The sequence below is a fragment of the Eubalaena glacialis genome, chromosome 8 (genome assembly GCF_028564815.1).
Source record: "Eubalaena glacialis isolate mEubGla1 chromosome 8, mEubGla1.1.hap2.+ XY, whole genome shotgun sequence".
Classification (NCBI taxonomy): Eukaryota; Metazoa; Chordata; class Mammalia; order Artiodactyla; family Balaenidae; genus Eubalaena; species Eubalaena glacialis.
Window position 1 is genome coordinate 110,693,161 of NC_083723.1, and position 27,164 is coordinate 110,720,324.

The window sequence follows — 27,164 nt, forward strand, 5'->3', positions numbered from 1 at the left end:
AAAAAAAAAGAGTTAAAAAGGAACAGGTGCTTAAGAAAATCATTTTAAATTTATCCGGGGAAGAAAGAGGTCCTAATGAAATCTCTTTTCTTAAAATGTACTGACTCCAGCTAAGCTTCAACTAAACAGTATTGCCTAGTATAATTCATAACATGATTTTCTCTCAGAGCCTTTGTACTTGCTGTTTCCCCTGCCTGCCAAGGTCTTCCCCTAGGCATCCACGTGGTTCATCCCTTTAGTTGCTTCAGGTCTCTGCTCAAAAGCCTGGTCAGAGAGACTTTCCTGGACACTCCATCAAGAGAGCCACCCCTACCAAGGCCCACCCACCAGAGCACTCCCTATGCTCTTTATTTTTCCCTTATTTCTCGCCACAGCAATTTTCATCACCTGAGTGCTTTTTTCAAGTATTGGTCTTTCTTCTCTCAGTAGTACATAACCTCCACAAGGAATGTCCATTTTATTACACGGGGAACGGTCCCTGGCAATTAGTAGGCATTGAATAAATATTTGTTGAATTAATGAAAGAATGAATAAATACAATTTTCAAAGGTTTTTTTGAATTCCTATTTTTATTATGCACTAAAATAATTTTTCTCTGTAGGATTACTTGAAATATTATCATGTAAATATTTGGACTAAAAATCTTGAGATTTAAGTCCCAGCTCTGCCATTAATTTCTTGTGTAACCTGGTTAGATCATTTCTTGGAGTTTCACCTTGTGTGTCTGACACTATGGCTTGCAATCATGACTCTAAAATCCAACAGAAAAATAGATTCCATATATAAAAATTCTCTATGCAAGTCACCTTTAGTAACATATGTATTACATAAAACAAGGTACAATTATAAAGGGTAATTAATTTTCAATAAAGTGTGATCTAATACCTGCTCTATTTCTTTTTCTGGAAGGTCCAATCTTCTAAATCACTGACCTCAAAGAACATGTTATTTTTCGGAAACTAACAAAATTTAAGCAGAGGCTATTAACCTCATGTTTAAGCTATTGCTTTGCCCTTTATTTTACTTTTCCATTATCTCCATTTCTACAGTATTACAAATCTCATGACACATAATGCCTCGTGCAGGCACCGAACATTTAAAGACTTGTTTTTTTTAGCTCTACTTGGAAAACTATTCCAAATAAATTATCCACTAACCTACAGACCAGGGGGAAATCAAGATGGGATGTACAGGAATAATGACTAAATCTGTTATGTAAAGATCATATTTAATTAGATGAGACAATACATGTAAAGTGATTTGCATAGTGTCCCTGAAGATGTGTTTGATACGTTAGCTAACGATTATTATACCTAAAGAATCTCTGAGCTGATAAGAATCTTGCAAGCTCACCCAAGAAAATCTATGACTCTTCCATCAAATATTTAAAGAGAAAAGTCTCTTTTTCCGAATCCAATAAAGATCATTAGTCACACAACTGTGCAAAACGCAACTCGCTGTGGATACAACTAAAGATGAACAAAGCAAAAGTCTTAACCAGTCTGCTCTAGTGTCTGCTCGAAGAAGGGACAGACATGGCAAACAACCGATGTGCAGAACCGTAGGGACAAATAGCTGTCCTGCCTCCACCCCTAAAATTTCCCGCCAGCCCCCTTCTCTCTACCTTCCCGCCCCTCGGGATGCCCTTTGACGCCCACTCCTCTGCTGCTAGTTCGCGTCATCCTCCGGGATCTCCCTTTCCTTCAGCCGAAATCCCGCGTAGCTGGCCCTTCTGAGGTCTCGCGAGGGTGAGCCCGTTGCCCTGGTAACGAGTGCGGCGCTTCGTGGCGAAGGGCGTGGCTGCGGCTGCTAAACGGCAGCAGTAGCGTTCCTTCCAGTCGCTGCGCTGTAGGTATCACGGGCAGGACGGCTGCTCCCGGCGCGCGGAAGGGACTACCGGGCTGGCCGTGGGACTCGAGGCGAGGGTGAGGAGGCCGAGGCGGGACAGTGAAGTGCCAAGAGGGAAAGTCCCTGCGCGAAACGAGCGCGCCCGGAAAAGGCGCCCCTCCCTCCACTGCCGTGTCGCGAAGTGAGTGTGGGAGGAAGACTTCGCCACCAGGAATCGTGGCTTCATCGTCCTTCCCGCCAAGAAGGGAAGTCATCGTTCCTGCCCCGAGACTGCCGCGGCGCCGCTGGGCGAGGCCGCGCCTGCTGTGGCCTCTCTCGCTTCTGACGTGGAAGGTAGGCACGGAGCGCTTATTAGATCCATCTGTGTGTGTGCCTCTCCTGAAGCTCAGGTTTTACTCCGCAGCAGGTCAGCACGTTGGTGCGCCTCATACGCTCAAGTAAGGAAACAGAATCAAGATTTATGCCAGTCCAGTTTTCCAAATTCGGAGTTGTGATCCCCAGACGGAAACTTCAGTCTCTTGCTACTGAAGGTGTCACCCGTAAGACAGACTTCTCTGTGGCATTCGTAAAGTTATTCGCTATGGAGCTTGGGCTTTATTGTTTGTGGTCCACGCTCGAAAACCCACTTTTTGTAGAGAGGAGCATAAACTAGTAGATTCGAAATTAGTAAATTCCTTTGGTCTCTCAAAAACAGTAGACTCTTGATGACAAGGAATTTCTATTATTTCATTGTCTTAATTACCACTTGAGAGGTAATTGTCGATACAACCTTCTGATAACTATTGAAATTCCAGTAAGACTAATATGATCGAATATTAGAACAGAGACAGTCTGCAGAATATTAACCAAAATATAGAGGAAAAAACCTACTGTCATTTGAACTTTTGGTCAAATGAAAATTAAGCCGAAAAAAAAATTAACTGTATTGCTACAACTCACTGCCTGAATAAGTAACTGTAATTTTTCTCTGATGCATGATCTTTTCAATGCCTCAGAATTATTCTGAACTCGCTATTGCTGTGTGGCATTTAACTGTAAATCTAGGATGTAATGATTTGGTTATGTGCCCTGGAAATTCCTTTTTCAATTAAATTATTTACGTGATTTGTCTTATTGTGACTTGTCTATTTTATAAAAATGGAAAATTTCTTCAAATCTTTGAAATTAAAGGTTTAATTAGCTGTGTCTTAATTTACTTTTTAGAGAAGCCTATTGTCACTGTTAATTAAATAAAATTGAATATATTTGGGGGTACACATTTAATGTGTACTTAAAAAGAAAACTGTCAAATAAGTTCCTTACAAATTGTTTTACAGCCTACCTACATAATAAAAGAAATTTCGAGCCAAATATTGGAAGAGATGTCAGAGGATTCAGAAAAGGAAGACTATTCAGACAGAACAATCAGTGAAGATGAATCAGTATGTTTTTCTCAACTTAATCCTACTTAGAAATAAAACTTGTTGTAAAATATAAATTCCCAGTAAAAATACTATAAATTCAGTTGGCTGTAAAAATCCGTTGGATATTTAAATCACTTTTCACTGAAGTTGGGAAATAAATTGATTGAAAGCAAAGGTATTAATGTGTGCAGTATGCCCTATCTAGAAAGAGAATCTATATTAATTTTGGGGTTTTTTTGAGAAAATATTTTGGCTGAGATTCTTCTGAGTTTTATTAAAATGTGTGTAATAAGTAATTATTAGGGTTTTATTTTTATAATTCATGTCCACTTATTTTCTTATATGTACTAATTCTATGTTACATTATAATGTGTATCATAATAGTGAAACCTATTTCTAAACCTACTGTGTGTCACCATCATAGGTTTCATGTGGCACTGTTGTAACAAAGGAAAGTACATGGAGGAAGAATGGGGGAGGGGAGAAACAAAATGCAGTACTTACAAATATTTTGTCTGGTCCCAGCACTTATTTCTAAGAAATTTCCTTCACATTTTAGTAAAGTATAAATTATCTATGTAAGTTAAGGTCCCAAAATAAACTCCCCAAATGATGTATAACCCTTGAAGTCAATGGCTTTCTTTTTTTCCCCCCCATAAATTTATTTATTTATTTATTTTTGGCTGCATTCCTTGCTGCGCGCGGGCTTTCTCTAGTTGCGGCGAGCGGGGGCTACTCTTCGTTGCGGTGCGCGGGCTTCTCATTGCGGTGGCTTCTCTTTGTTGGGGAGCACAGGCTCTAGGCGCGAGGGCTTCAGTAGTTGTGGCACTCGGGCTGAGTAGTTGTGGCTCGCGGGCTCTGGAGTGCAGGCTCAGTAGTTGTGGCGCACAGGCTTAGTTGCTCCGCGGCCTGTGGGATCTTCCCGGACCAGGGCTCAATCCAGTGTCCCCTGCATTGGCAGGCGGATTCTTCACCACTGAGCCACCAGGGAAGTCCCGTCAATGGCTTTCTGTGTTTCTTTTTTCTTCTTTTTTTGGTTAATTTTAGTCCTAATTTAACCTGTTTTGCCAGGTTTACCAAGAATCTTTAAACTGTTCCTTCTCTATAATCATTAATATGACCTTACCTTGTGGAAGAAGAGAAATGAAAGATGAAAACTTTGTTCCAGGATATTTGAAGTCTTGGGTGCTTTGAGACCAATAGCCAATAATAACCTTGAATTTTTTCATTTATTAAAGATTAAAGACACACTCAATTCTAAGTACTAAGGTAGATGTAAAAAATTTCTGGTTGGGAAACCTGGTTTTTAAAAGATAAATAATTTAAAACTCTCTTGTTTTAGGATGAGGATACCTTTATGAAGTTTGTAAATGAAGACATCCATCAGTGTGCACTTTTAACAGGTTTGAGATTATTCATATATTCCCCCTTCTCTTTCTGATAGTACCTTAAGTGGATGAAAAATGAGAGAGCGCTAGAAAAAAAAGTCAGTGAATAATATAGGGAATTATTATTCTGTTATTGGTAAGGAGATACGTATTTACTTTTATAAGAATATTTTGGACTTCAAACTTTTTTTTTAATTGAAGTATAGGTGATTTACACTATTCTGTTAGTTCTGGGTATACAGAAAATTGACTCGGTTGTATATATATATATTTTCAGATTATTTTCCATTATAGGTTATTTCAAGATAACATAATTCCCTGTGCTATTCAGTAAATCCTTGTTCTTATCTATTTTATATATAGTAGATTGTTAATCCCATACTCCTAATTTATCCCTCCCCCTTGCTTTCCCCTCTGATAACCGTTTGTTTTCTGTGTCTGTGAGTCTGTTTCTGTTTTGTATATAGATTCATTTGTATTATTTTTTAGATTCTATATATAAGTGATATAATATTTGTCTTCCTCTGTCTAACTTATTTCAGTAAGTATAATACTCTCGAGGTCCATCTATGTTGTTGCAAATGGCAATATTTCATTCTTTTTTATGGCTGAGTAATATTCCATTATATATATATATGTATATATATACACCACATCTTAAGCCAGTCATCTGTTGATGGGCACATGGGTTGCTTCCATGTCTTGGCTATTGTAAATACTGCTGCTATGAACATTGGGGTGTATGTATCTTTTTAAATTAGAACTTTAGTTACTTCTGGATATATACCCAGGAATGGGATTGCTGGATCATATGGTAGCTCTACTTTTAGCTTTTTAAGGAACCTCCATATTGTTTTCCATAGTGGCTGCACCAATTTACATTCCCACCAACAGTGTAGGAGGGTTCCCTTCTCTCCACACCCTCTCCAGCTTTATTATTTGTAGACTTTTTGATGATAGTCTTTCTGACCTGTTTGAGTGATACCTCATGGTGCTTTTGATTTACATTTCTCTAATAATTAGCGGTGTTGAACATCTTTTCATGGGCCTGTTGGTCATCTCTATGTCTTCTCTGGAAAAATATCTAAATAAGTTTTCTGCTCATTTTTTGACTGGGTTGTTTTTTGTTTGTTTGTTGGTTTTTAAATTTTATTGGCGTATAGTTGATTCACAATGTTGTTTTAGTTGCAGGTGTACAGCAAAGTGATTCAGTTATACATATAAATATGTTCATTCTTTTTCAGATTCTTTCCTCATATAGGTTATCACAGAATACTGAGTAGAGTTCCCTGTGCTATACAGTAGGTCCTTGCTGGTTATCTGTCTTATATATAGTGGTGTCTGTATGTAATCCCAAGCTCCTGATTTATTCCTCCCTGCCCAACGTTTCCCCTTTGGTAACCATAAGTTTGTTTTCAAAATCTATTAAGTCGGTTTCTGTTTTGTAAATAAGTTCATTTGTATCATTTTTTAAAATTAGATTCCACATATGAGTGATTTCATATGATATTTGTCTTTCTTTGTCTGATTTATTAGTATGATAAGCTCTAGGTTCATCCATGTTGCTACAAATGGCATTATTTCATTATTTTTATGGCTGAGTAATATTCCATTGTATATATGTACCACATCTTCTTTATCCATTCCTCTGTCAATGAACAGTTAGGTTGCTTCCATGTCTTGGCTGTTGTAAATAGTGCTGAACATTGGAGTGCATGTAGCTTTTCAGTTATGGTTTTCTCTGGATATGTGCCCAGAAGTGGGATTGCTGGATCATTGTAGTTCTATTTTTAGTTTTTTAAGGAAACTCCATACTGTTCTCCATAGTGGCTGTACCAATTTACATTCCCACCAACAGTGCAGGAGGGTTCCCTTTTCTTCACACCCTCTCCAACATTTATTGTTTGTAGACTTGTTGATGATGGCCATTCTGACTGGTGTATGGTGATACCTCATTGTAGTTTTGATTTGCATTTCTCTGATAATTAGTGATGTTGAGCATCTTTTCATGTGCCTGTTGGCCATCTGTATGTCTCCTTTGGAGGAATGTCTATTTAGATCTTCTGCCCATTTTTTGATTGGGTTGTTTTTGTTTTTTTGTTTTTGTTTGTATAATTTGAGATTAATCCCTTGTTGGTCACTTCGTTTGCAAATGTTTTCTCCCATTCTGTGGGTCTGTTCGTTTTGGTTATGGTTTCCTTTGCTGTGCAGAAACTTTTAAGTTTAATTAGATCCCATTTGTTTTTTTTTGCTTTATTTTCATTACTCTAAGAGGTGGATCAAAGAACATAATTGTTGCAATTTATGTCAAAGAGTGTTCTCCCTATGTTTTCCTTTAGGAATTTTTTAGTGTCTGGCCTTACATTTAGGTCTTTGATCCATTTTGACTTTATGTGTGTATATGGTGTTAGAGAATGTTCTAATTTCATTCTTTTGCATGTAGCTGTCCAGTTTTCCCAGCACCACTTTTTGAAGAGACTGTCTTTTCTGCATTGTATATTCTTGCCTCCTTTGTCATAGATTAATTGACCATAGGGGTGTGGGTTTATTTCTGGGCTTTCTATCCTGTTCCATTGATCTATGTGTTTATTTTTGTGCCAGTACCACACTGTTTTGTAGTATAGTCTGAAGTCAGGGAGCCTGATTCTTCCAGCTCTGTTTTTCTTTCTCAGGATTGATTTGGCTATTCAGGGTCTTTTGTGTTTCCATACAGATTTTAAATTTTTTGTTCTAGTTCTGTGAAAAATGCCATCGGTAATTTGATAAGGATTGCACTGAATCTGTAGATTGCCTTGGGTAGTATAGTCATTTTGACAATATTGATTCTTCCGATCCAGGAACATGGTATATCTTTCCATCTGTTTGTATCATCTTCGATTTCTTGCATCAGTGTCTTATAGTTTTCAGAGTACAAGTCTTTTGTCTCCTTAGTAGGTTATATTTTTTGATGCAATGGTGAATGGGATTGTTTCCTTAATTTCTCTTTCTGATCTTTTGTTGTTAGTGTATAGGAATTCAAGAGATTTCCGTGTATTAATTTTGTATCCTGCAACTTTACCTAATTCATTGATGAGCTCTAGTACTTTTCTGGTATCATCTATAGGATTTTCTGTATATAATATGTCATCTGCAAACAGTGGTAATTTAACTTCTTCTTTTCCAATTTCGATTCCTTTTATTTCTTTCTCTTCTCTTATTGCTGTAGCTAGGACTTCCAAAACTATGTTGAATGAAAGTGGTGACAGTGGACATCCTTGTCTTGTTCCTGATATTAGAAGGAATGCTTTTAGCTTTTCACCATTGAAAATGATGTTAGCTGTGGGTTTGTCTTATATGGCCTTTATTATGTTGAGGTAAGTTCCCTCTATGCCCACTTCTGGAGAGTTTTTATCATAAATGGGTGTTGAATTTTGTCAAATGCTTTTTCTGCATCTATTGAGATGATTATATGGTTTTTATTCTTCAATTTGTTAATGTGGTGTATCACACTGATTGATTTGCAGATGTTGAAGAATCCTTGCATCCCTGGGATAAATCATGGTGTATGATCCTTTTAATGTAGAATATGCTTGGGCGTGTTCCTTCCTCTGCAAGTTTTTGGAAGAGTTTGAGAAGGATGGGTGTTAGCTCTTCTCTAAATGTTTGATAGAATTCGCCTCTGAAGCCATCTGGTCCTGGACTTTTGTTTGTTGGAAGTTTTTCAATCACTGTTTCAATTTCAGTACTTCTGATTGGTTTGTTCATATTTTCTGTTTCTTCCTGGTTCAGTCTTGGAAGGTTGTACCCTTCTAAGAATTTGTCCATTTCTTCTAGGTTGTCCATTTTATTGGCTTATAGTTGTTTGTAGTAGTCTCTTATGTTCCTTTGTATTTCTGTGGTGTCCATTGTAACTTCTCCTTTTTGATTTCTAATTTTATTGATTTGAACCCTCTCCCTTTTTTTCTTGAGTCTGGCTAAAGATTTATCAATTTTATTTATCTTTTCAAAGATCCAGCTTTCAGTTTCATTGATCTTTTCTATTGTTTTCTTTGTCTCTATTTCATTATTTCTTCTCTGATCTTTATGATTTCTTTCCTTCTACTAACATTGAGTTTTGTTTGTTCTTCTTTCTCTAGTTGCTTTAGGTGTAAGATTTAGGTTGTTTGAGATTTTTATTGTTTTCTGAGGTAAGATTTTTTTGCTGTAAACTTCCCTCTTAGAACTGCTTTTGCTGCGTCCCATAGGTTTTGGATCGTCGTGTTTTCATTGTCATTTGTCTCTAGGTATTTTTTGATTTCCTTTTTGATTTCTTCTGTGATCCATTGGTGGTTTAGTAACATATATTGTTTAGCCTCCATGTGTTTGTGTTTTTTACAGTTTTTTCCCTGTAACTGATTTCTAATCTCATAACGTTGTGGTTGGAAAGGTTGCTTGATATGATTTCAATTTTCTTAAATTTACTGAGGCTTGATTTGTGGCCCAACATGTGATCTATCCTGGAGAATGTTCTAGGTGCACTTAAGAAGGAAGTCTATTCTGCTGCTTTTGGATGGAATGTTCTATAAATATCAATTAAGTCCATCTGGTGAATGTGTCATTTAAGGCCTGTGTTTCCTTGTTGATTTTCTGTCTAGATGATCCGTGCATTTCTGTGCCTATTTAAATGATCATGTGGTTTTTGGCTTTCCTCTTGGTAATGTGGTGTATCACATTGATTGATTTCTGTATGTTGAACTATCCTTGCGAACCTGGAATGAATCCAACTTGACCATAGTGTATGATCCTTTTTATGTATTTGGCTTACTAATATTTTGTTAAGGATTTTTTGCGTCTATATTCATCAGAGATATTGGCCTGTAATTTTCTTTTTTTGTAGTCCCTTTTTGGTTTTGGTATCAGGGCGATGGTAGCTTAATAGAATAAGTTTGGAAGTGTTCCCTCGTCTTCAGTTTTTTGGAATAGTTTGAGAAGGATCAGTGTAAGTTCTTCTTTGTATGTTCCGTAGAATTCTCCAGTGAAGCCATCTGGTCCTGGACTTTTGTTTGCAGGAAGGTTTTTTTTTTTTTACCGATTCTATTTCACTTGTAGTGATTGGTCTGCTCAAGTTATCTGTTTCTTCTTGACTCAGTTTTGGCAGGCTCTGTGTTTCTAGAAACTATTTGTTGGCATATAATTCCTCATAGTATTCTCTTACAGTTTTTTGTATTTCTGCGATATTGGTTGTTATTTCTCCTCTTTCATTTCTTATTTTGTTTATTTGGGTCCTCACTCTTTTCTTCTTGGCAGGCCTGGCTAGAGGTGTGTCGATTTTGTTTATCTTTTCAAAAAAACCAGCTCTTGGGTTTTTTATCTTTTCTATTGTTTTTTGGATCTCTATTTTATTTATTTCTTCTTTTAACATTATTATTTCCTTCCTTTTGCTGACATTGGTTTTTTCCTTGTTCTTTTATTTTAATTCTTTTAGGTGGTAGGTTAGGTTGTTTTTTTGAGTTTTTTTTTTTCCTTCTTGAGGAAAGCCTATATCACTATGATCTTCTGTCTTAGAACTGCTTTTGCTGTATCCCATAGATTTTGTAGGTTTGTGTTTTCATTTTCCTTTGTGCTCAGGTATTTTCCAATTTCTTCTTTGATTTCATCACTTACCCATTGGTTTTTTCAGTAGCATGTTGCTTAGTCTCCATGTGTTCATTCTTCTCCCATTTTTCTTTCTGTGGTTGATTTCTAGTATCATACCATTGTGGTCAGAAAAGATGCTTGAGATAATTTCTATCCTCTTAAACTTGTTGAGACTTGTTTTGTAACCTAATATGTGGTCTATCCTAGAGAACGTTCCATGTGCGCTTGAAAAGAATGTGTATTCAGGGGTGGGGGGCTTGATGTAGTGTCCTGTAGGTATCAAGTCCAACTGGTTGTGTCATTTGGGACCTCTGTTGCCTTACTGATTTTCTGTCTGGAAGATCTGCTCATTGATGTCAGTGGGGTGTTAAAGTTTCCTACTATTATTGTATTCCTGTCAATCTCTCTCTTTATGTCTGTTAGTATTTGTTTTATATATTTAGATGTTCCTATATTGGGGGCATATATGTAAATGAGTATAATATCCTCTTCTTGTATTGCTCCCTTCATCATTATACACTGTCCTTCTTTGTCTTTCTTTTTTTTTTTTTAATTTTATTTATTTATTTATTTATTTATTTATGGCTGTGTTGGGTCTTCGTTTCTGTGCGAGGGCTTCCTCTAGTTGCGGCAAGTGGGGGCCACTCTTCATCGCGGTGCGCGGGCCTCTCACTATCGCGGCCTCTCTTGTTGCGGAGCACAGGCTCCAGATGCGCAGGCTCAGCAATTGTGGCTCACGGGCCTAGTCGCTCCACGGCATGTGAGATCTTCCCAGACCAGGGCTCAAACCCGTGTCCCCTGCATTGGCAGGCAGACTCTCAACCACTGCGCCACCAGGGAAGCCCACTCTTTGTCTTTCTTTATGGCCTTTGTTTAAAGTCTCTTTTGTCTGATATGAGTATTGCTATTCCTACTTTCTTATTGTTTCCATTTGCATGAAATATCCTTTTCCATCGCCTCACTTTCAATCTGTGTGTGTCTTTTGCCCTAAAGTGAGTCTCCTGTAGGCAGCATACTGTTGGTGTTTGCTTTTTAATCCAGTCTGTCACTCTTTTGATTTGAGGATTTAGTCCATTGACATTTAAAGTAATTATTGATAGGTATGTACTTATTGCCATTTTATTTATTTTTCTTCTATTTTATTTTATTTTTTTTAAATTTATTTTAACATCTTTATTGGAGTATAATTGCTTTACAATGGTGTGTTAGTTTCTGCTTTATAACAAAGTGAATCAGCTATACATATACATATATCCCCATATCTTCTCCCTCTTGCATCTCCCTCCCACTCTCCCTATCCCACCCCTCTAGGTGGTCACAAAGCACCAAGCTGATCTCCCTGTGCTATGCGGCTGCTTCCCATTAGCTATCTGTTTTACATTTGGTAGTGTATATATGTCCATGCCACTCTCTCACTTTGTCCCAGCTTTACCCTTCCCACTCCCCATGTCCTCAAGCCCATTCTCTACGTCTGTGTCTTTATTCCTGTCCTGCACCTAGGTTCTTCAGAACCCTTTTTTTTTTAGATTCCATATATATGTGTTAGCATACAGTATTTGTTTTTCTCTTTCAGACTTACTTCACTCTGTATAACAGACTCTAGGTCCATCCACCTCACTGCAAATAACTCAATTTCATTTCTTTTTATGGCTGAGTAATATTCCATTGTATATATGTGCCATATCTTCTTTATCCATTCATCTGTCGATGGACACTTAGGTTGCTTCCATGTTCTGGCTGTTTTAAATAGAGCTGCACTTAATTGCCATTTTAAACCTTGTTTTCTAGTTGTTTTTGTAGTTCTTTCTTGTTCATTTCTTCTTCTTTTTGTTTTCCCTTTTGTGGTTTAATGGTTTTCTTTTGTATTATGCTTGAGTTCCTTTCTTTTTGGTTTCTGTGAATCTATTGTATCTTTTTGATGTGTGGTTACCCTGGTTTTCAAGTATGTTAACCCATAACTATATCTACTTGCTTTAAACTGATAGTCATACAAGTTTAAACACATTCTAAAAGATCTTCATTTTTATACTCCCCTCCCCTACATTTTGTGATTTTGATGTCCTATTTTACATCCTCATGCTTATCCTTTTACCATTAATAGTAGTTATAATCACTTTTACAGTTTTTTTGGATTTTTTAAAATTTATGTACTGACTTATTTAAGTGATCTTCAATCCTTTCATATATTTGCCTTTCCTATAGATACTTGCTTCTTTTCTATTTAGAGAAGACCTTTCAATATTTCTTTTAGGTTAGGTTTAATATTGCTGTATTCTTTCAGTTTTTGCTTGTCTGAGACATTCTTTATCTCTCCTCCTATTCTAAATGATAATCTTGCTGGGTAGAGTATCCCAGGTTGCAGGGTTTTCCCTTTCAGGACTTTGAACATATCATGCCACTCCCTTCTGATCTGCACAGTTTCTGCAGAGAAATCAGCTGATAGCCTTATGGGAGTTCCCTTGTAACTGACTCTGTTTTTCTCTTCCTGCCTTTAGAATCTTCTCTTTATCTTTAACTTTTGCCATTTTAATTCTGATAATGTCTTGGTGTGGGTCTGTTTGTGTTCATCTTGTTTGGGACCCTCTGTGCTTCCTGTACCTGGATATCGGTTTCCTTCTTTAGATTTTAGGAAGTGTTCAGCCATAATTTCTTCAAGTACATTTTCAATCCCCTTTTCTCTCTCTTCTCCTTCTGGAACCCCTATTATGCGTAGGTTGGCACTCTTTATATTATCCTGTAAACCTCATGTGTTGCTTTCATTTTGTCGTCTTTCTGTCTGCTATTCTGATTGGGTGATTTCCATTATTCTGTCTTCCAGATCACTTATTTATTCTTCTGCAGCACTTAGTCTGCTATTCATTGCTTCTAGATTGGTTTTTTACTTGGCAATTGAATTAGCTAATTTTGACTGTTTCATTTTTATAGTCTAGTTCCTTATTACAGTGATCTGCATTTCTATTGATAATCTTTCTTAATTCCTTTAGCATTTTTATTACTTCCTTTTTGAAGTTGGGGCTTAGAAGACCAGTGAGGTCTGTTTCATTAGTTGTTCTTTCAGGGGAGTTCTCTTGTTTTTTTAATTGGGAGTAGTTCCTCTGCTTTTTCATTTTACTTAACTTTCTCTGTCTCTATGAATTTAGGAGAAACAGTTATCTACTGTGGTCCTGAAGGGGTGTTTTTATGTGGGAGCATCCCTGTGTAGACTGTGTGAGTTCAATATTTTTGGTGTGAGAGCTGGTTTTGGTATGGATACCAGCCACGTCTTTCTTCAGAGTTTGCTGGCCATTATCCCCTTGATAAGGGGTGTGATTTGTTTTGTAGTGTCTAGAGTCTGTGCTTGATGTGAGGTGGGGTTTCCTCTTTCTCCGTGGTTGTCATTGCCTCGTTGGATTCTGGGTCTGCTCCCTGGTTTTGGAGTAGAAGTTCTGAGGGTTGGGTTTAGTAAGGTTCCATTGCCCTTGAGTGCGTGCCCTTCCCCAAAGGAGGTGATTGCTGAAGGAAGTGAGGCTCTTGTGGTCACAGCAAACCTATGCACTGCCTGTGTAGGTCTCTGCGGTTCCTCTCAGATGCAGCCCAAGGTCGTATCCCTTTCTCCGTTGTGATTGTCCCAGGTCTAGTACAAGGCTGTGGTGTAGAGTAGGCTGGGGCTGAGGATGTGGGCATTGTGGCTGCAGAAATTGAGGTGGCTGTGCTGCTGCCTGGGATCTGGGCTGCCTCTGTGGCACACTTCTCCCTGGACCTGTCTGCCACATATCTGGTGCTGAGCTGCAGCGTGGAGTGGGCGGAGCCAGCACGCTCTCACTGGGGAACAGATTGCTTCACACTCCTCACCAGGACCTGTCTGCCCAAGATTCAGCACATAGCTGCTGCACGTTATTGTGGCACTGCCTTGTGTGTGTGCTGACAGTGGTCACCGCAGCTATGCCTGGATCACACCGCATGCACCCTGGTCTGATTCTGTGCAGTTAGACCAAATCTTTGCCCTGATCTCGCACCAGGCTGTGGTGTGGTTTGAGCAGAGACGGGGCGTTCACCTCTTCCAATTGGGAAGTGCAGGAAGGCAGCAGCTGCCAGTGCAAGGCCCTCTCCACCTTGATTATTAGCAAGCCAGCTCACGTGCACTCCTCACAAGTAGAGTCTAGGCTTCTCCAGCCCTTCTCTCTGTCTCAGTGGATTTCCCCAGGCGAGAGGGCTTGTCTCCTTTGTGCAGGACCCCAGGACATGGATGCCCAGATTGTGAGTCTGTCTGCTCCCTCCGCAGGGTAAGGGTCTGCCCATGTGGACCTTCTCTTCCTTAAAGATCCCTCTCAGAGGCACAGGTCCTGACCTGATGCCTTTTTTTCCTGTCCTACCCAGTTACATGGAGATCTTTCTTGCAGCTTTAGTTGTATAGGAGATCTTCTGCCAGTTTCCAGTTAGTTTTCTCTGAGAATTGTGCCACATGTAGATTTTTTTTTTTTTTTAATGTATTTGTTGAGGAAGGTGAGCTCCACGTCCTCCTACTCTGTCTTCTTGATCCTCCCATGAAGTTCAAACTTTTAAGGTTTGTTTAAGGTTTGATTTTTAATTAAACTAAATGAAAGTGGTCATTATAAAGGACTTCACGTAACATAAGAATTTACCTTGACATTTCTTTAAATAATTAGCTCTTTAAATGCATTTACAGTATGATTCAAATTTTTATGGACACAATGTTTTGGAAGTACATCTTTATTTAAATGAAGTATGCCTGTGTGAAGAGTTTCCTTAATAAAGTCATTCATTTGCAAATGTATATGTATATGGCCATTTTGATGTATACTTGATTTTTTTAATTTTATACATTTAGAGTACTTTCAAAGACACATGAAAATATTTCTTCTAAATATTCACATATCTATCTGAAGATATTCTGAGATTGAAGATAAGGTTTTTATCCTTTTTTTTTTTGATAATTTTTACCGCCATCCTATAACAAATCTTCCTTTTTGAGATAACAACTGTTCTCAGTTTGGTATGTATCCTTCTAGACCTTTTTCTTTGCATTTATACACATACCTATACCCATATTCATAGAAAGTTTATAGTACTATTGTGCAGACTTCTTCGCCCACTTTTTTGTCTTTAAAATTTTGCCTGTCTGTTGGAAGAAAGAAGGTACCTCACTATTTTAAGTAACATTTCCTTGATTGCTACAGAAATTGAGAATTATTTCATATGCTTGACTGTTTATATTCCACTTTGTTATGAATTGCCCATTCATAGTAATCCATTATTAACTTTGTTTTTGTTGCTTCTGTTGTTTAGAATTATTTTGATGTTAAGTTTATCATTATTCATTTGTGGCTCTTTATTTTTATATCTGTTTAAGCTACAAAGACCTTCCCTACACCGAGGTCATGAATGTAATCATCTAAATTTCCTTTAAGTACTTTTATCTACTTGTTTGAATTTTGGTATTTAATTTCTCTATGACTTACAAATAGTAAGAGGTATGGATCTAATTTTATTTTCCAACTCATAAATAGCTACCTTGCCATTTTTGAGTCATACTGTAAATTAGACAAAATGTGCTCTATTCACATAATGGAATACTAGATGATTAATAACTGTTGGATAAATGGATCTATATAAGAATCCTGAGAAGTAGCAAGGGAAGGTAATATTACCTCTTATTTACATATAGTAAGATTTATGTTCAAAGAGGCTGCATTGGCCAACCAAAATCATATAGAAACAAAGTGGTAGAATAGAACTCAGTTTGTCTGACTCTTAGTCCAGTTGCTATACCTGCTATTGTACAAAAAATAACCAAGAATTAAATCTAGCTAAAAAGCCACATTTCAGAGGTGAAAGAGCAAGAGGAGTCAGTGAGACAAAATGGAGAACCAAGTATGTGAAAGATAGAAAACTAGGAAGTGTAGCATCATAAAAAACAAGGGAAATGAGCTTAAGGAAGGATGATTGTCAACATCAAATTGATGCCCCACAATTATCCCATTGAAAGAGGGCCACTGCATTACCTACTTGGGGCAACCCCGTTGTATTCTATGCAAATTATGTTCCTGGTGTTGTGTCAAACAGTGGCCCTAGAATGAGAACTGAGAAGTTGTAACCGAGAGTTCACTAGCAACCTCTGAGAATATAGTTCCAGTAGGTGGTGAGGAATTATGGTCAGTGAGTGTCATTTAACGCATTAGACAAATGTTGCCTCAGTGTGATTAAGTTTAAGAAGGCTCAGCAGTAGACAGTTTGCTAGAAAAGCTGCAAGAAACAAATGTCTTTGGAGTAACAGTGAGAATTTAGTATAAATTTATAGTATATGAGGTCAACAACTATTTTCTAGCTGTTGTGAAAACTAATTATTACAAAATTTCATTAGTACTTTTATTTTTTTAAACGCCATGAAGTATAACATATTTATAACAATATCCACAAGTATTCATAAATTAATGTTATTGGGAAAAAAATAAACTATGTAAAAAAATTATAGGAATTGGGGTTTTCCTTCTTATCACTCATGATTGTGTTTGAATCCTTTTATAGCTGACTCTATTAGTGACCCATTTTTCCCCCGGACTACACAGATACTATTGGAATATCAGCTAGGGAGATGGGTGCCTCGTCTTCGTGAACCACGAGATTTATATGGTGTCTCTTCTTCTGGTCCGCTGAGCTTAGTTTTCGGGATTCAAACATTGGCAAACTTACTTTGCCACACTTGATTTCAATGAGAAGAATCATGGTATTAGAACAGTGTGTTCCAACAGAAATATAACATGAGCCTTGTATATAATTTAAAATTTTCTAGTAGTCACATTTAAAAAGGTAAAAAAGGGACTTCCCTGGTGGTCCAGTGGTAAAGAATCCGCCTTCCAGTGCAGGGGACGTGGGTTCGATCCCTGGTAGGGGAACTAAGATCCCACATGCCACAGGGCAACTAAGCCCACGTGCCACAACTACTGAGCTCACGTGCCTCAATGAGAGAGCCCACGTACTGCAAACTACAGAGCCCATGTGCCCTATAGCCCACATGCCACAACTACAGAGCCCACGTGCCACAACTACAGAGCCCACGTGCCCTGGAGCCCCTGCGCCACAACTAGAGAGAGAACCCACATGCCACAACTGGAGAGAAGCCCACGTGCCTCAACAAAGATCCCGCGTGCCACAACTGAGACCCGACGCAGCCAAATAAATAAATAAATAATAAATAAATAAATAGAATTCATCCAGTAAAAAAAAAAAGGGGGGGTGGGGGGGGAGTGAAATTGATTTCAAAATATATTTTATTTAATCCAAATATAATCACAGTATTTTACATTTTTTTTAATATTATGTCTTCAAAATCTGGTCTGTATTTATACTTAGATTTCAGTTCAATTCCAATTTCTCTATATCTTTGCCAAAACTTGTCTTTTATTTTTTGGATAATAGCCATCCTAACAGGTACAAGATGATGTCTCACTGTGGCTTTGATTTACATTTCCCTGAAGATTACTGATGTTAACAATGCAATCCATATCAAAATTCCAGTGGCATTTTTTTTACAGAAATAAAAAACAACTCTAAATTCAGATGGAACCACAAAAGGCTACAAATAGCCATATCAATCTTGAGAAAGAAGAAGAAAGCTGGAGGCATTACACGTTCTGATTTCAAAATATATTACAAAGCTACTGTAGCCAAAACAGTATGGTACTAGCATAAACACACACATATAGGCCTATGGAACAGAATAGAGAGCCCAGAAATAAATCCAGGCATATATGTCAACTGATATTTGACAAGAGTGCCAAGAATACACAATGGGGGAAAGACAGTCTGTAAAAATGTTGTTGAGAAAATTGGATGTCAGCATGCAAAAGAATGAAATTGGAACCTTATACAAAACAATCAACTCAAAACAGATTAAAGACAAACTTAAGACCTGAAACTGTAATACTGCTAGAAATAAACAAGGGGGAAAGCTTCATGACATTGTTCTTGGCAATGATATCATGGATATGACACCAAAAGCCCAGGCAACAAAAGCAAAAAGAGACAAGTGGGAATAAATCAAACTAAAAAGCTTCTGCACGCAAAGGAAGAAATCAAGATAGTGAAAAGGCAGCCTATAGAATGGGAAAAATATTTGCAAAACATATATTTGATAAGGGGTTAATCTCTAAAATATATAAAGAAAAGCAAAAAAACTAATAACCAGATTTAAAAATGGGCTAAGAACTTGAATAGTCATTTCTCTAAAGAAAACATACAAATGAACAACAGGTATATTTACTGACTTTTTTATGTGAACTGTTTGATAAAATACTTTGCCCATTTTGTTGTCGGTTGTACTTTTTGTTTTCTTCTTGGTCTGTAAATGCTCTCTATATATTCAGGAGATTGGCTTACTATGTCGTATACGTTGCATACTTTTTTTCTTAGTTTGTCATTTACCTTTTATCTTTGTCATTTAGAAATTTTTAATTTTTATGTAATCAGTATATCTACTGTTTTTCTATGACTTCTGGGTTTTGAAATTCTCATGTTTCTCTTACACTTTTAAAGTTGTATTTTTTTGTGACTAAATTTTTATTCATCAGGAATCCATTTTTTAAAATTTTATTTATTTATTTATTTTTGGCTGTGTTGGGTCTTCGTTTCTGTGCGAGGGCTTTCTCTAGTTGCGGCGAGCGGGGGCCACTCTTCATCGCGGTGCGTGGGCCTCTCACTGTCGCGGCCTCTCTTGTTGCAGAGCACAAGCTCCAGACGCGCAGGCTCAGTAGTTGTGGCTCACGGGCCTAGTTGCTCTGCGGCATGTAGGATCTTCCCAGACCAGGGCTCGAACCCGTGTCCCCTGCATTGGCAGGCAGATTCTCAACCACTGCGCCACCAGGGAAGCCCAGGAATCCATTTTGATGCAAGAAGTAAGCTCCCAATCTAGTTCTGTTAACGTCTAGCCAAGTGTGTCAACAAGATTAGTAAGTAAATTATTTTTTTTTCTACTGATTGGAAAAGCCACAATTATTATATACTAGACTCCTAGGTCTGATTTTGAATTCTATTCTGTTAGCTTGTCTATTCCTGTAATGGCATGAAACCCTTTATTACTATAGCTTTAAAACTAAGTTTTGTTATGATGACTTAGTTCCCCATCATTACTTTTTTCTTTTTTTTTAATTCTCCAATTTCTTGGCTATTTTTGCCTTATTGTATTTCTATATGGAATTTTTTAAAAGCTTTCCTAGTTGCCCCAAAATTAACATTGGTAACTTTATTGTGATCACATTACATTTATAGATTAATTTCAGGAAGAGTGACATCTTTACAATATTGCATCTACCTATCCAAAAACAAGGTATGTCTCACTGTTTATTCCATTCTGGTTTTCCTTTATCTCCCTTAATATAGTTTAAAATCTTTTTCCCACACGTTTTCTAAGTTGTATTGTTAGGTATTATTTTCTAATTTGTTTTGTAGAAGAAAGTTAAGTTTTGTGTATTAATTTTGAAACTACCTACCTATTGTTTCTAATTTTTGAATTATTATATATGTGCTAGATATACATCATCTAGTAGTAATGTAATTAAATCTCCTCATTTCCAGTTGTTAATACCTCACTTTTTTTTTCTTGACTGAATGCATTGACTGGTACTTTCAAAAAATATTTAATAATTTTACATTCATCTTATTCCTAATTTTAATGGGAATGCTTTTAGTGTTTTTCCACTAAGCAAACTATTAGCTTCTAGTTTGAAATAAATTTGCTTTCAATCCTATCAAGGAAGTGTCCATTTATTCTTATATTAAGAAAATTTACCAGGAATAATTACTACCTTTTATTAAATGGTTTTTCAACGTCTCTGGGGAGAAAGGATCATAATGTTCTCATTTGGTATATTGCTTTGGTGAATTATGCTAGTAGATTCTTTAAGTCAATATTATTGGAATAAAATACAGTTAATCATTATGTATTATTTTTAGTGTGTTGCTGAATTCTGTTTGCTAATATTTTGCACAGTATTTTTGCTTTAATATTCATAGGTAAGATACATTTGTAATTTTCTAGCTTTTATACTTTTAAAGGTTTTGTTATAAACATTTCTCAAAGTCCTTTCCCTGTGTTCTAGAACAATTTGAATAATACTGCAGTTAACTTCTTTTAAGTTTGATAGAATTTCCTTAAAACTATCTGGACATAATTGTTATTGTTGTTTTACAGTTACAAAGAATATTTTTATTATACAACTTATGTTTCTTCTTTGTTAGTTTAGGTTTTCTATCTATTCTAGGGACAGTTTTGGTTATTTGTATTTTCCTAGAAAAATAATGCTTTTCATGGAGAGTTTTTAATTTATTTACATAGATTTAGGCAAAGAATTCTTTTATAATTGTTATACTTTCCTTTGAACCTGAGATTTTTTTCTCTGTTCTCATATTTTATGTTAAGTATTTGTGCATTCTTATTTTCTTCTCCCTGATTATATTAGTGGGATTTATCTTGTTTTGTCAAAGAGTCAATGTTTGAATACATTTATTCTGTTGTGCTGTTTTCTAATTCATTAATTTATGATTATTATAATTATCTCAGAATTATTGATAAAATAGTAATAAATTATGTTGATGTATCTAATTGTGGCATACCATTAAGGGAAGTTTTAACTCCCAGTCTTTAACTTAAAAGGTTAATGCTATTTAGCTTCTTTTTGTTTGTTTGTTTGTTTTGTTTGTTTGTTTTAAACATCTTTATTGGAGTATAATTGCTTTACAATGGTGTGTTAGTTTCTGCTTTATAACAAAGTCAATCAGTTATACATATACATATGTTCCCATATCTCTTCCCTCTTGCATCTCCCTCCCTCCCACCCTCCCTATCCCACCCCTCTAGGTGGTCACAAAGCACCGAGCTGATCTCCCTGTGCTATGCGGCTGCTTCCCATTAGCTATCTATTTTACATTTGGTAGTGTATATATGTCCATGCCACTCTCTCACCCTGTGACATCTTACCCCTCCCCATATCCTCAAGTCCATTCTCTAGTAGGTCTGTGTCTTTATTCCCGTCTTGCCACTAGGTTCTTCATGACCTTTTTTTTTTTTTTTCTTAGATTCCATATATATGTGTTAGCATACTGTATTTGTTTTTCTCTTTCTGACTTACTTCACTCTGTATGACAGACTCTAACTCCATCCACCTCACTACAAATACCTCCATTTCATTTCTTTTTATGGCTGAGTAATATTCCATTGTATATATGTGCCACATCTTCTTTATCCATTCATCTGATGATGGACACTTAGGTTGCTTCCATGTCCTGGCTATTGTAAATAGAGCTGCAGTGAACATTTTGGTACATGACTCTTTTTGAATTACGGTTTTCTCAGGGTATATGCCCAGTAGTGGGATTGCTGGGTCATATGGTAGTTCTATTTTTAGTTTTTTAAGGAACCTCCATACTGTTCTCCATACTGGCTGTATCAATTTACATTCCCACCAACAGTGCAAGGGTGTTCCCTTTTCTCCACACCCTCTCCAGCATTTATTGTTTCTAGATTTTTTGATGATGGCCATTCTGACCAGTGTGAGATGATATCTCATTGTAGTTTTGATTTGCATTTCTCTAATGATTAATGATGTTGAGCATTCTTTCATGTGTCTGTTGGCAATCTGTATATCTTCTCTGGAGAAATGTCTATTTAGGTCTTCTGCCCATTTTTGGATTGGGTTGTTTGTTTTTTTGTTATTGAGCTGCATGAGCTGCTTGTAAATCTTGGAGATTAATCCTTTGTCAGTTGCTTCATTTGCAAATATTTTCTCCCATTCTGAGGGTTGTCTTTTGGTCTTGTTTATGGTTTCCTTTGCTGTGCAAAAGCTTTTAAGTTTCATTAGGTCCCATTTGTTTATTTGTGTTTTTATTTCCATTTCTCTAGGACCTGGGTCAAAAAGGATCTTGCTGTGATTTATGTCATAGAGTGTTCTGCCTATGTTTTCCTCTAAGAGTTTGATAGTGTCTGGCCTTACACTTAGGTCTTTAATCCATTTAGAGTTTATTTTTGTGTATGGTATCAGGGAGTGTTCTAATTTCATACTTTTACATGTACCTGTCCAGTTTTCCCAGCACCTCTTATTGAAGAGGCTGTCTTTTCTCCACTGTATATGCTTGCCTCCCTTATCAAAGATAAGGTGACCATATGTGCATGGGTTTATCTCTGGGCTTTCTATCCTGTTCCATTGATCTATGTTTCTGTTTTTGTGCCAGTACCAAACTGTCTTGATTACTGTAGCTTTGTAATATAGTCTGAAGTCAGGGAGCCTGATTCCTCCAGCTCCATTTTTCGTTCTCAAGATTGCTTTGGCCATTCGGGGTCTTTTGTGTTTCCATACAAATTGTGAAATTTTTTGTTCTAGTTGTGTGAAAAATGCCAGTGGTAGTTTGATAGGGATTGCATTGAATCTGTAGATTGCTTTGGGTAGTATAGTCATTTTCACAATGTTGATTCTTCCAATCCAAGAACATGGTATATCTCTCCATCTATTTGTATCATCTTTAATTTCTTTCATCAGTGTCTTATAATTTTCTGCATATGGGTCTTTTGTCTCCTTAGGTAGGTTTATTCCTAGATATTTTATTCTTTTTGTTGCAATGGTAAACGGGAGTGTTTTCTTAATTTCACTTTCAGATTTTTCATCATTAGTGTATAGGAATGCAAGAGACTTCTGTACATTAATTTTGTATCCTGCTACTTTACCAAATTCATTGATTAGCTCTAGTAGTTTTCTGGTAGCAGCTTTAGGATTCTCTATGTATAGTATCATGTCATCTGCAAACAGTGACAGCGTTACTTCTTCTTTTCCGATTTGGATTCCTTTTATTTCTTTTTCTTCTCTGATTGCTGTGGCTAACACTTCCAAAACTATGTTGAATAATAGTGGTGAGAGTGGGCAACCTTGTCTTGTTCCTGATCTTAGTGGAAATGGTTTCAGTTTTTCACCATTGAGGACAATGTTGGCTGTGGGTTTGTCATATATGGCCTTTATTATGTTGAGGAAAGTTCCCTCTATGCCTACTTTCTGCAGGGCTTTTATCATAAATGGGTGTTGAATTTTGTCGAAAGCTTTCTCTGCATCTATTGAGATGATCATATGGTTTTTCTCCTTCAATTTGTTAATATGATGTATCACGTTGATTGATTTGCGTATATTGAAGAATCCTTGCATTCCTGGGATAAACCCCACTTGATCATGGTGTATGATCCTTTTAATGTGCTGTCGGATTCTGTTTGCTAGTATTTTGTGGAGGATTTTTGCATCTATGTTCATCAGTGATATTGGCCTGTAGTTTTCTTTCTTTGTGACATCTTTGTCTGGTTTTGGTATCAGGGTGATGGTGGCCTCGTAGAATGAGTTTGGGAGTGTTCCTCCCTCTGCAATATTTTGGAAGAGTTTGAGAAGGATAGGTGTTAGCTCTTCTCTAAATGTTTGATAGAATTCGCCTGTGAAGCCATCTGGTCCTGGGCTTTTGTGTGTTGGAAGATTTTTAATCACAGTTTCAATTTCAGTGCTTGTGATTGGTCTGTTCATATTTTCTATTTCTTCCTGGTTCAGTCTTGGCAGGTTGTGCATTTCTAAGAATCTGTCCATTTCTTCCAGGTTGTCCATTTTATTGGCATATAGTTGCTTGTAGTAATCTCTCATGATTGTTTGTATTTCTGCAGTGTCAGTTGTTACTTCTCCTTTTTCATTTGTAATTCTATTGATTTGAGTCTTCTCCCTTTTTCTCTTGATGAGTCTGGCTAATGGTTTATCAATTTTGTTTATCTTCTCAAAGAACCAGCTTTTAGTTTTATTGATCTTTGCTATTGTCTCCTTCATTTCTTTTTCATTTATTTCTGATCTGATCTTTATGATTTCTTCCTTCTGCTAGCTTTGGGGTTTTTTTGTTCTTCTTTCTCTAATTGCTTTAGGTGCAAGGTTAGGTTGTTTATTCGAGATGTTTCCTGTTTCTTGACGTAGGCTTGTATTGCTATAAACTTCCCTCTTAGAACTGCTTTTGCTGCATCCCATAGGTTTTGGGTCGTCGTGTCTCCATTGTCATTTGTTTCTAGGTATTTTTTGATTTCCCCTTTGATTTCTTCAGTGATCACTTCGTTATTAAGTAGTGTATTGTGTAGCCTCCATGTGTTTGTATTTTTTACAGATCTTTCCCTGTAATTGATATCTAGTCTCATAGCGTTGTGGTTGGAAAAGATACTTGATACGATTTCAATTTTCTTAAATTTACCAAGGCTTGATTTGTGACCCAAGATATGATCTATCCTGGAGAATGTTCCATGAGCACTTGAGAAAAATGTGTATTCTGTTGTTTTGGGTGGAATGTCCTATAAATATCAATTAAGTCCATCTTGTTTAATGTATCATTTAAAGCTTGTGTTTCCTTATTTATTTTCATTTTGGATGATCTGTCCATTGGTGAAAGTGGGGTGTTAAAGTCCCCTACTATGATTGTGTTACTGTCGATTTCCCCTTTTATGGCTGTTAGTATTTGCCTTATGTATTGAGGTGCTCCTATGTTGGGTGCATAAATATTTACAATTGTTATACCTTCTTCTTGGATCGATCCCTTGATCATTATATAGTGTCCTTCTTTGTCTCTTGTATTAGTCTTTATTTTAAAGTCTATTTTGTCTGATATGAGAATTGCTACTCCAGCTTTCTTTTGATTTCCATTTGCATTAAATATCTTTTTCCATCCCCTCACTTTCAGTCTGTATGTGTCCCTAGGTCTGAAGTGGGTCTCTTGCAGACAGCATATATATGGGTCTTGTTTTTGTATCCATTCAGCCAGTCTGTGTCTTTTGGTGGGAGCATTTAATCCATTTACATTTAAGGTAATTATCGATATGTATGTTCCTATTCCCATTTTCTTAAATGTTTTGGGTTTGTTATTGTAGTTGTTTTCCTTCTCTTGTGTTTCTTGCCTAGAGAAGTTCCTTTAGCATTTGTTGTAATGCTGGTTTGGTGGTGCTGAACTCTCTCAGCTTTTGCTTGTCTGTAAAGGTTTAATTTCTCCATCAAATCTGAATGAGATCCTTGCTGGGTAGAGTAATCTTGGTTGTAGGTTTTTCTCCTTCATCACTTTAAGTATATCCTGCCACTCCCTTCTGGCTTGCAGAGTTTCTGCTGAAAGATCAGTTGTTAACCTTATGGGGATTCCCTTGTGTGTTATTTGTTGTTTTTCCCTTGCTGCTTTTAATATGTTTTCTTTATATTTAATTTTTGATAGTTTGATTAATATGTGTCTTGGCGTGTTTCTCCTTGGATTTATCCTGTATGGGACTCTCTGTGCTTCCAGGACTTGATTAACTATTTCCTTTCCCATATTAGGGAAGTTTTCAACTATAATCTCTTCAAATATTTTCTCAGTCCCTTTCTTTTTCTCTTCTTCTTCTGGGACCCCTATAATTCGAATGTTGGTGCGTTTAATGTTGTCCCAGAGGTCTCTGAGACTGTCCTCAGTTCTTTTCATTCTTTTTTCTTTATTCTGCTCTGCAGTAGTTATTTCTACTATTTTATCTTCCAGGTCACTTATCCATTCTTCTGCCTCAGTTATTCTGCTATTGATCCCATCTAGAGTATTTTTAATTTCATTTATTGTGTTTTTCATCGTTGCTTGGTTCCTCTTTAGTTCTTCTACGTCCTTGTTAAATGTTTCTTGCATTTTGTCTATTCTATTTCCAAGATTTTGGATCATCTTTATTATCATTATTCTGAATTCTTTTTCAGGTAGACTGCCTAGTTCCTTTTCATTTGTTAGGTCTGGTGTGTTTTGACCCTGCTCCTTCATCTGCTGTGTGTTTTTCTGTCTTCTCATTTTGCTTATCTTACTGTGTTTGGGGTCTCCTTTTCACAGGCTGCAGGTTCATAGTTCCCGTTGTTTTTGGTATCTGTCCCCAGTGGCTAAGGTTGGTTCAGTGGGTTGTGTAGGCTTCCTGGTGGAGAGGACTAGTGCCTGTGTTCTGGTAGATGAGGCTGGATCTTGTCTTTCTGGTGGGCACGTCCACGTCTGGTGGTGTGTTTTGGGGTGTCTCTGGCCTTATTATGATTTTAGGCAGCCTCTCTGCTAATGGATGGGGCTGTGTTCCTGTCTTGCTAGTTGTTTGGCATAGGGTGTCCAGCACTGTAGCTTGCTGGTCGTTGAGTGAAGCTGAGTCTTGATGTTGAGATGGAGATCTCTGAGAGATTTTCGCTGTTTGGTATTACGTGGAGCTGGGAGGTCTCTTGTGGACCAGTGTCCTGAAGTTGGCTCTTCCACCTCAGAGGCACAGCCCTGATGCCTGGCTGGAGCACCAAGAGCCTTTCATCCACGTGGCTCAGAATAAAAGGGAGAAAAAATAGAAAGAAAGAAAGAAAGAGGATAAAATAAAATAAAATAAAATAAAGCTATTATAATGAAAAATAAGAAAAAAATTATTAAGAAAAAAATTTTTTTTAATTTTTTAAAATAAATTTATTAATTTTTTATAATAAAAAAGAAAAAATTAAGAAAAAAATTTATTAAGAAAAAAATTTTTAATTTTTTAAAATATAAAATATGAAAAAACTTATTAAGAAAAAAATTTTTTTAATTTTTAAAAATAGAAAATAAGGAAAAAATTATTAAGAAAACATTTGTTAAGAAAGAAAAATTTTTTAAGTAAAAAAAAAAAACAAAAAACAGACGGACTGAACCCTAGGACAAATGGTGAAAGCAAAGCTATACAGACAAAATCTCACCCAGAAGCATACACATGTACACTCACAAAAAAAGGAAAAGGGGAAAAATTAATATATCCTGCTCCCAAAGTCCACCTCCTGAATTTGGGATGATTCGTTGTCTATTCAGGTATTCAACAGATGCAGGTACATCAAGTTGTTTGTGGAGCTTTAATCCGCTGCTTCTGAGGCTGCTGGGAGAGATTTCCCTTTCT

General features: G+C 36.7%; 1 protein-coding gene across 1 annotated transcript in view; it reads left to right on the plus strand.

Annotated features, from left to right (window-relative positions):
* Positions 1 to 1,798: 1,798 nt before the first annotated feature.
* AGBL3 (AGBL carboxypeptidase 3) overlaps positions 1,799 to 27,164 on the plus strand; it is a 120,813-nt gene continuing 95,447 nt past the window's right edge. Inside the window, 3 exon segments of the mRNA XM_061198260.1 lie at positions 1,799 to 2,181; positions 3,165 to 3,269; positions 4,594 to 4,654. Of these exon segments, the coding sequence (XP_061054243.1) occupies positions 3,210 to 3,269; positions 4,594 to 4,654 (121 nt within the window). The 5' untranslated portion in view covers positions 1,799 to 2,181; positions 3,165 to 3,209.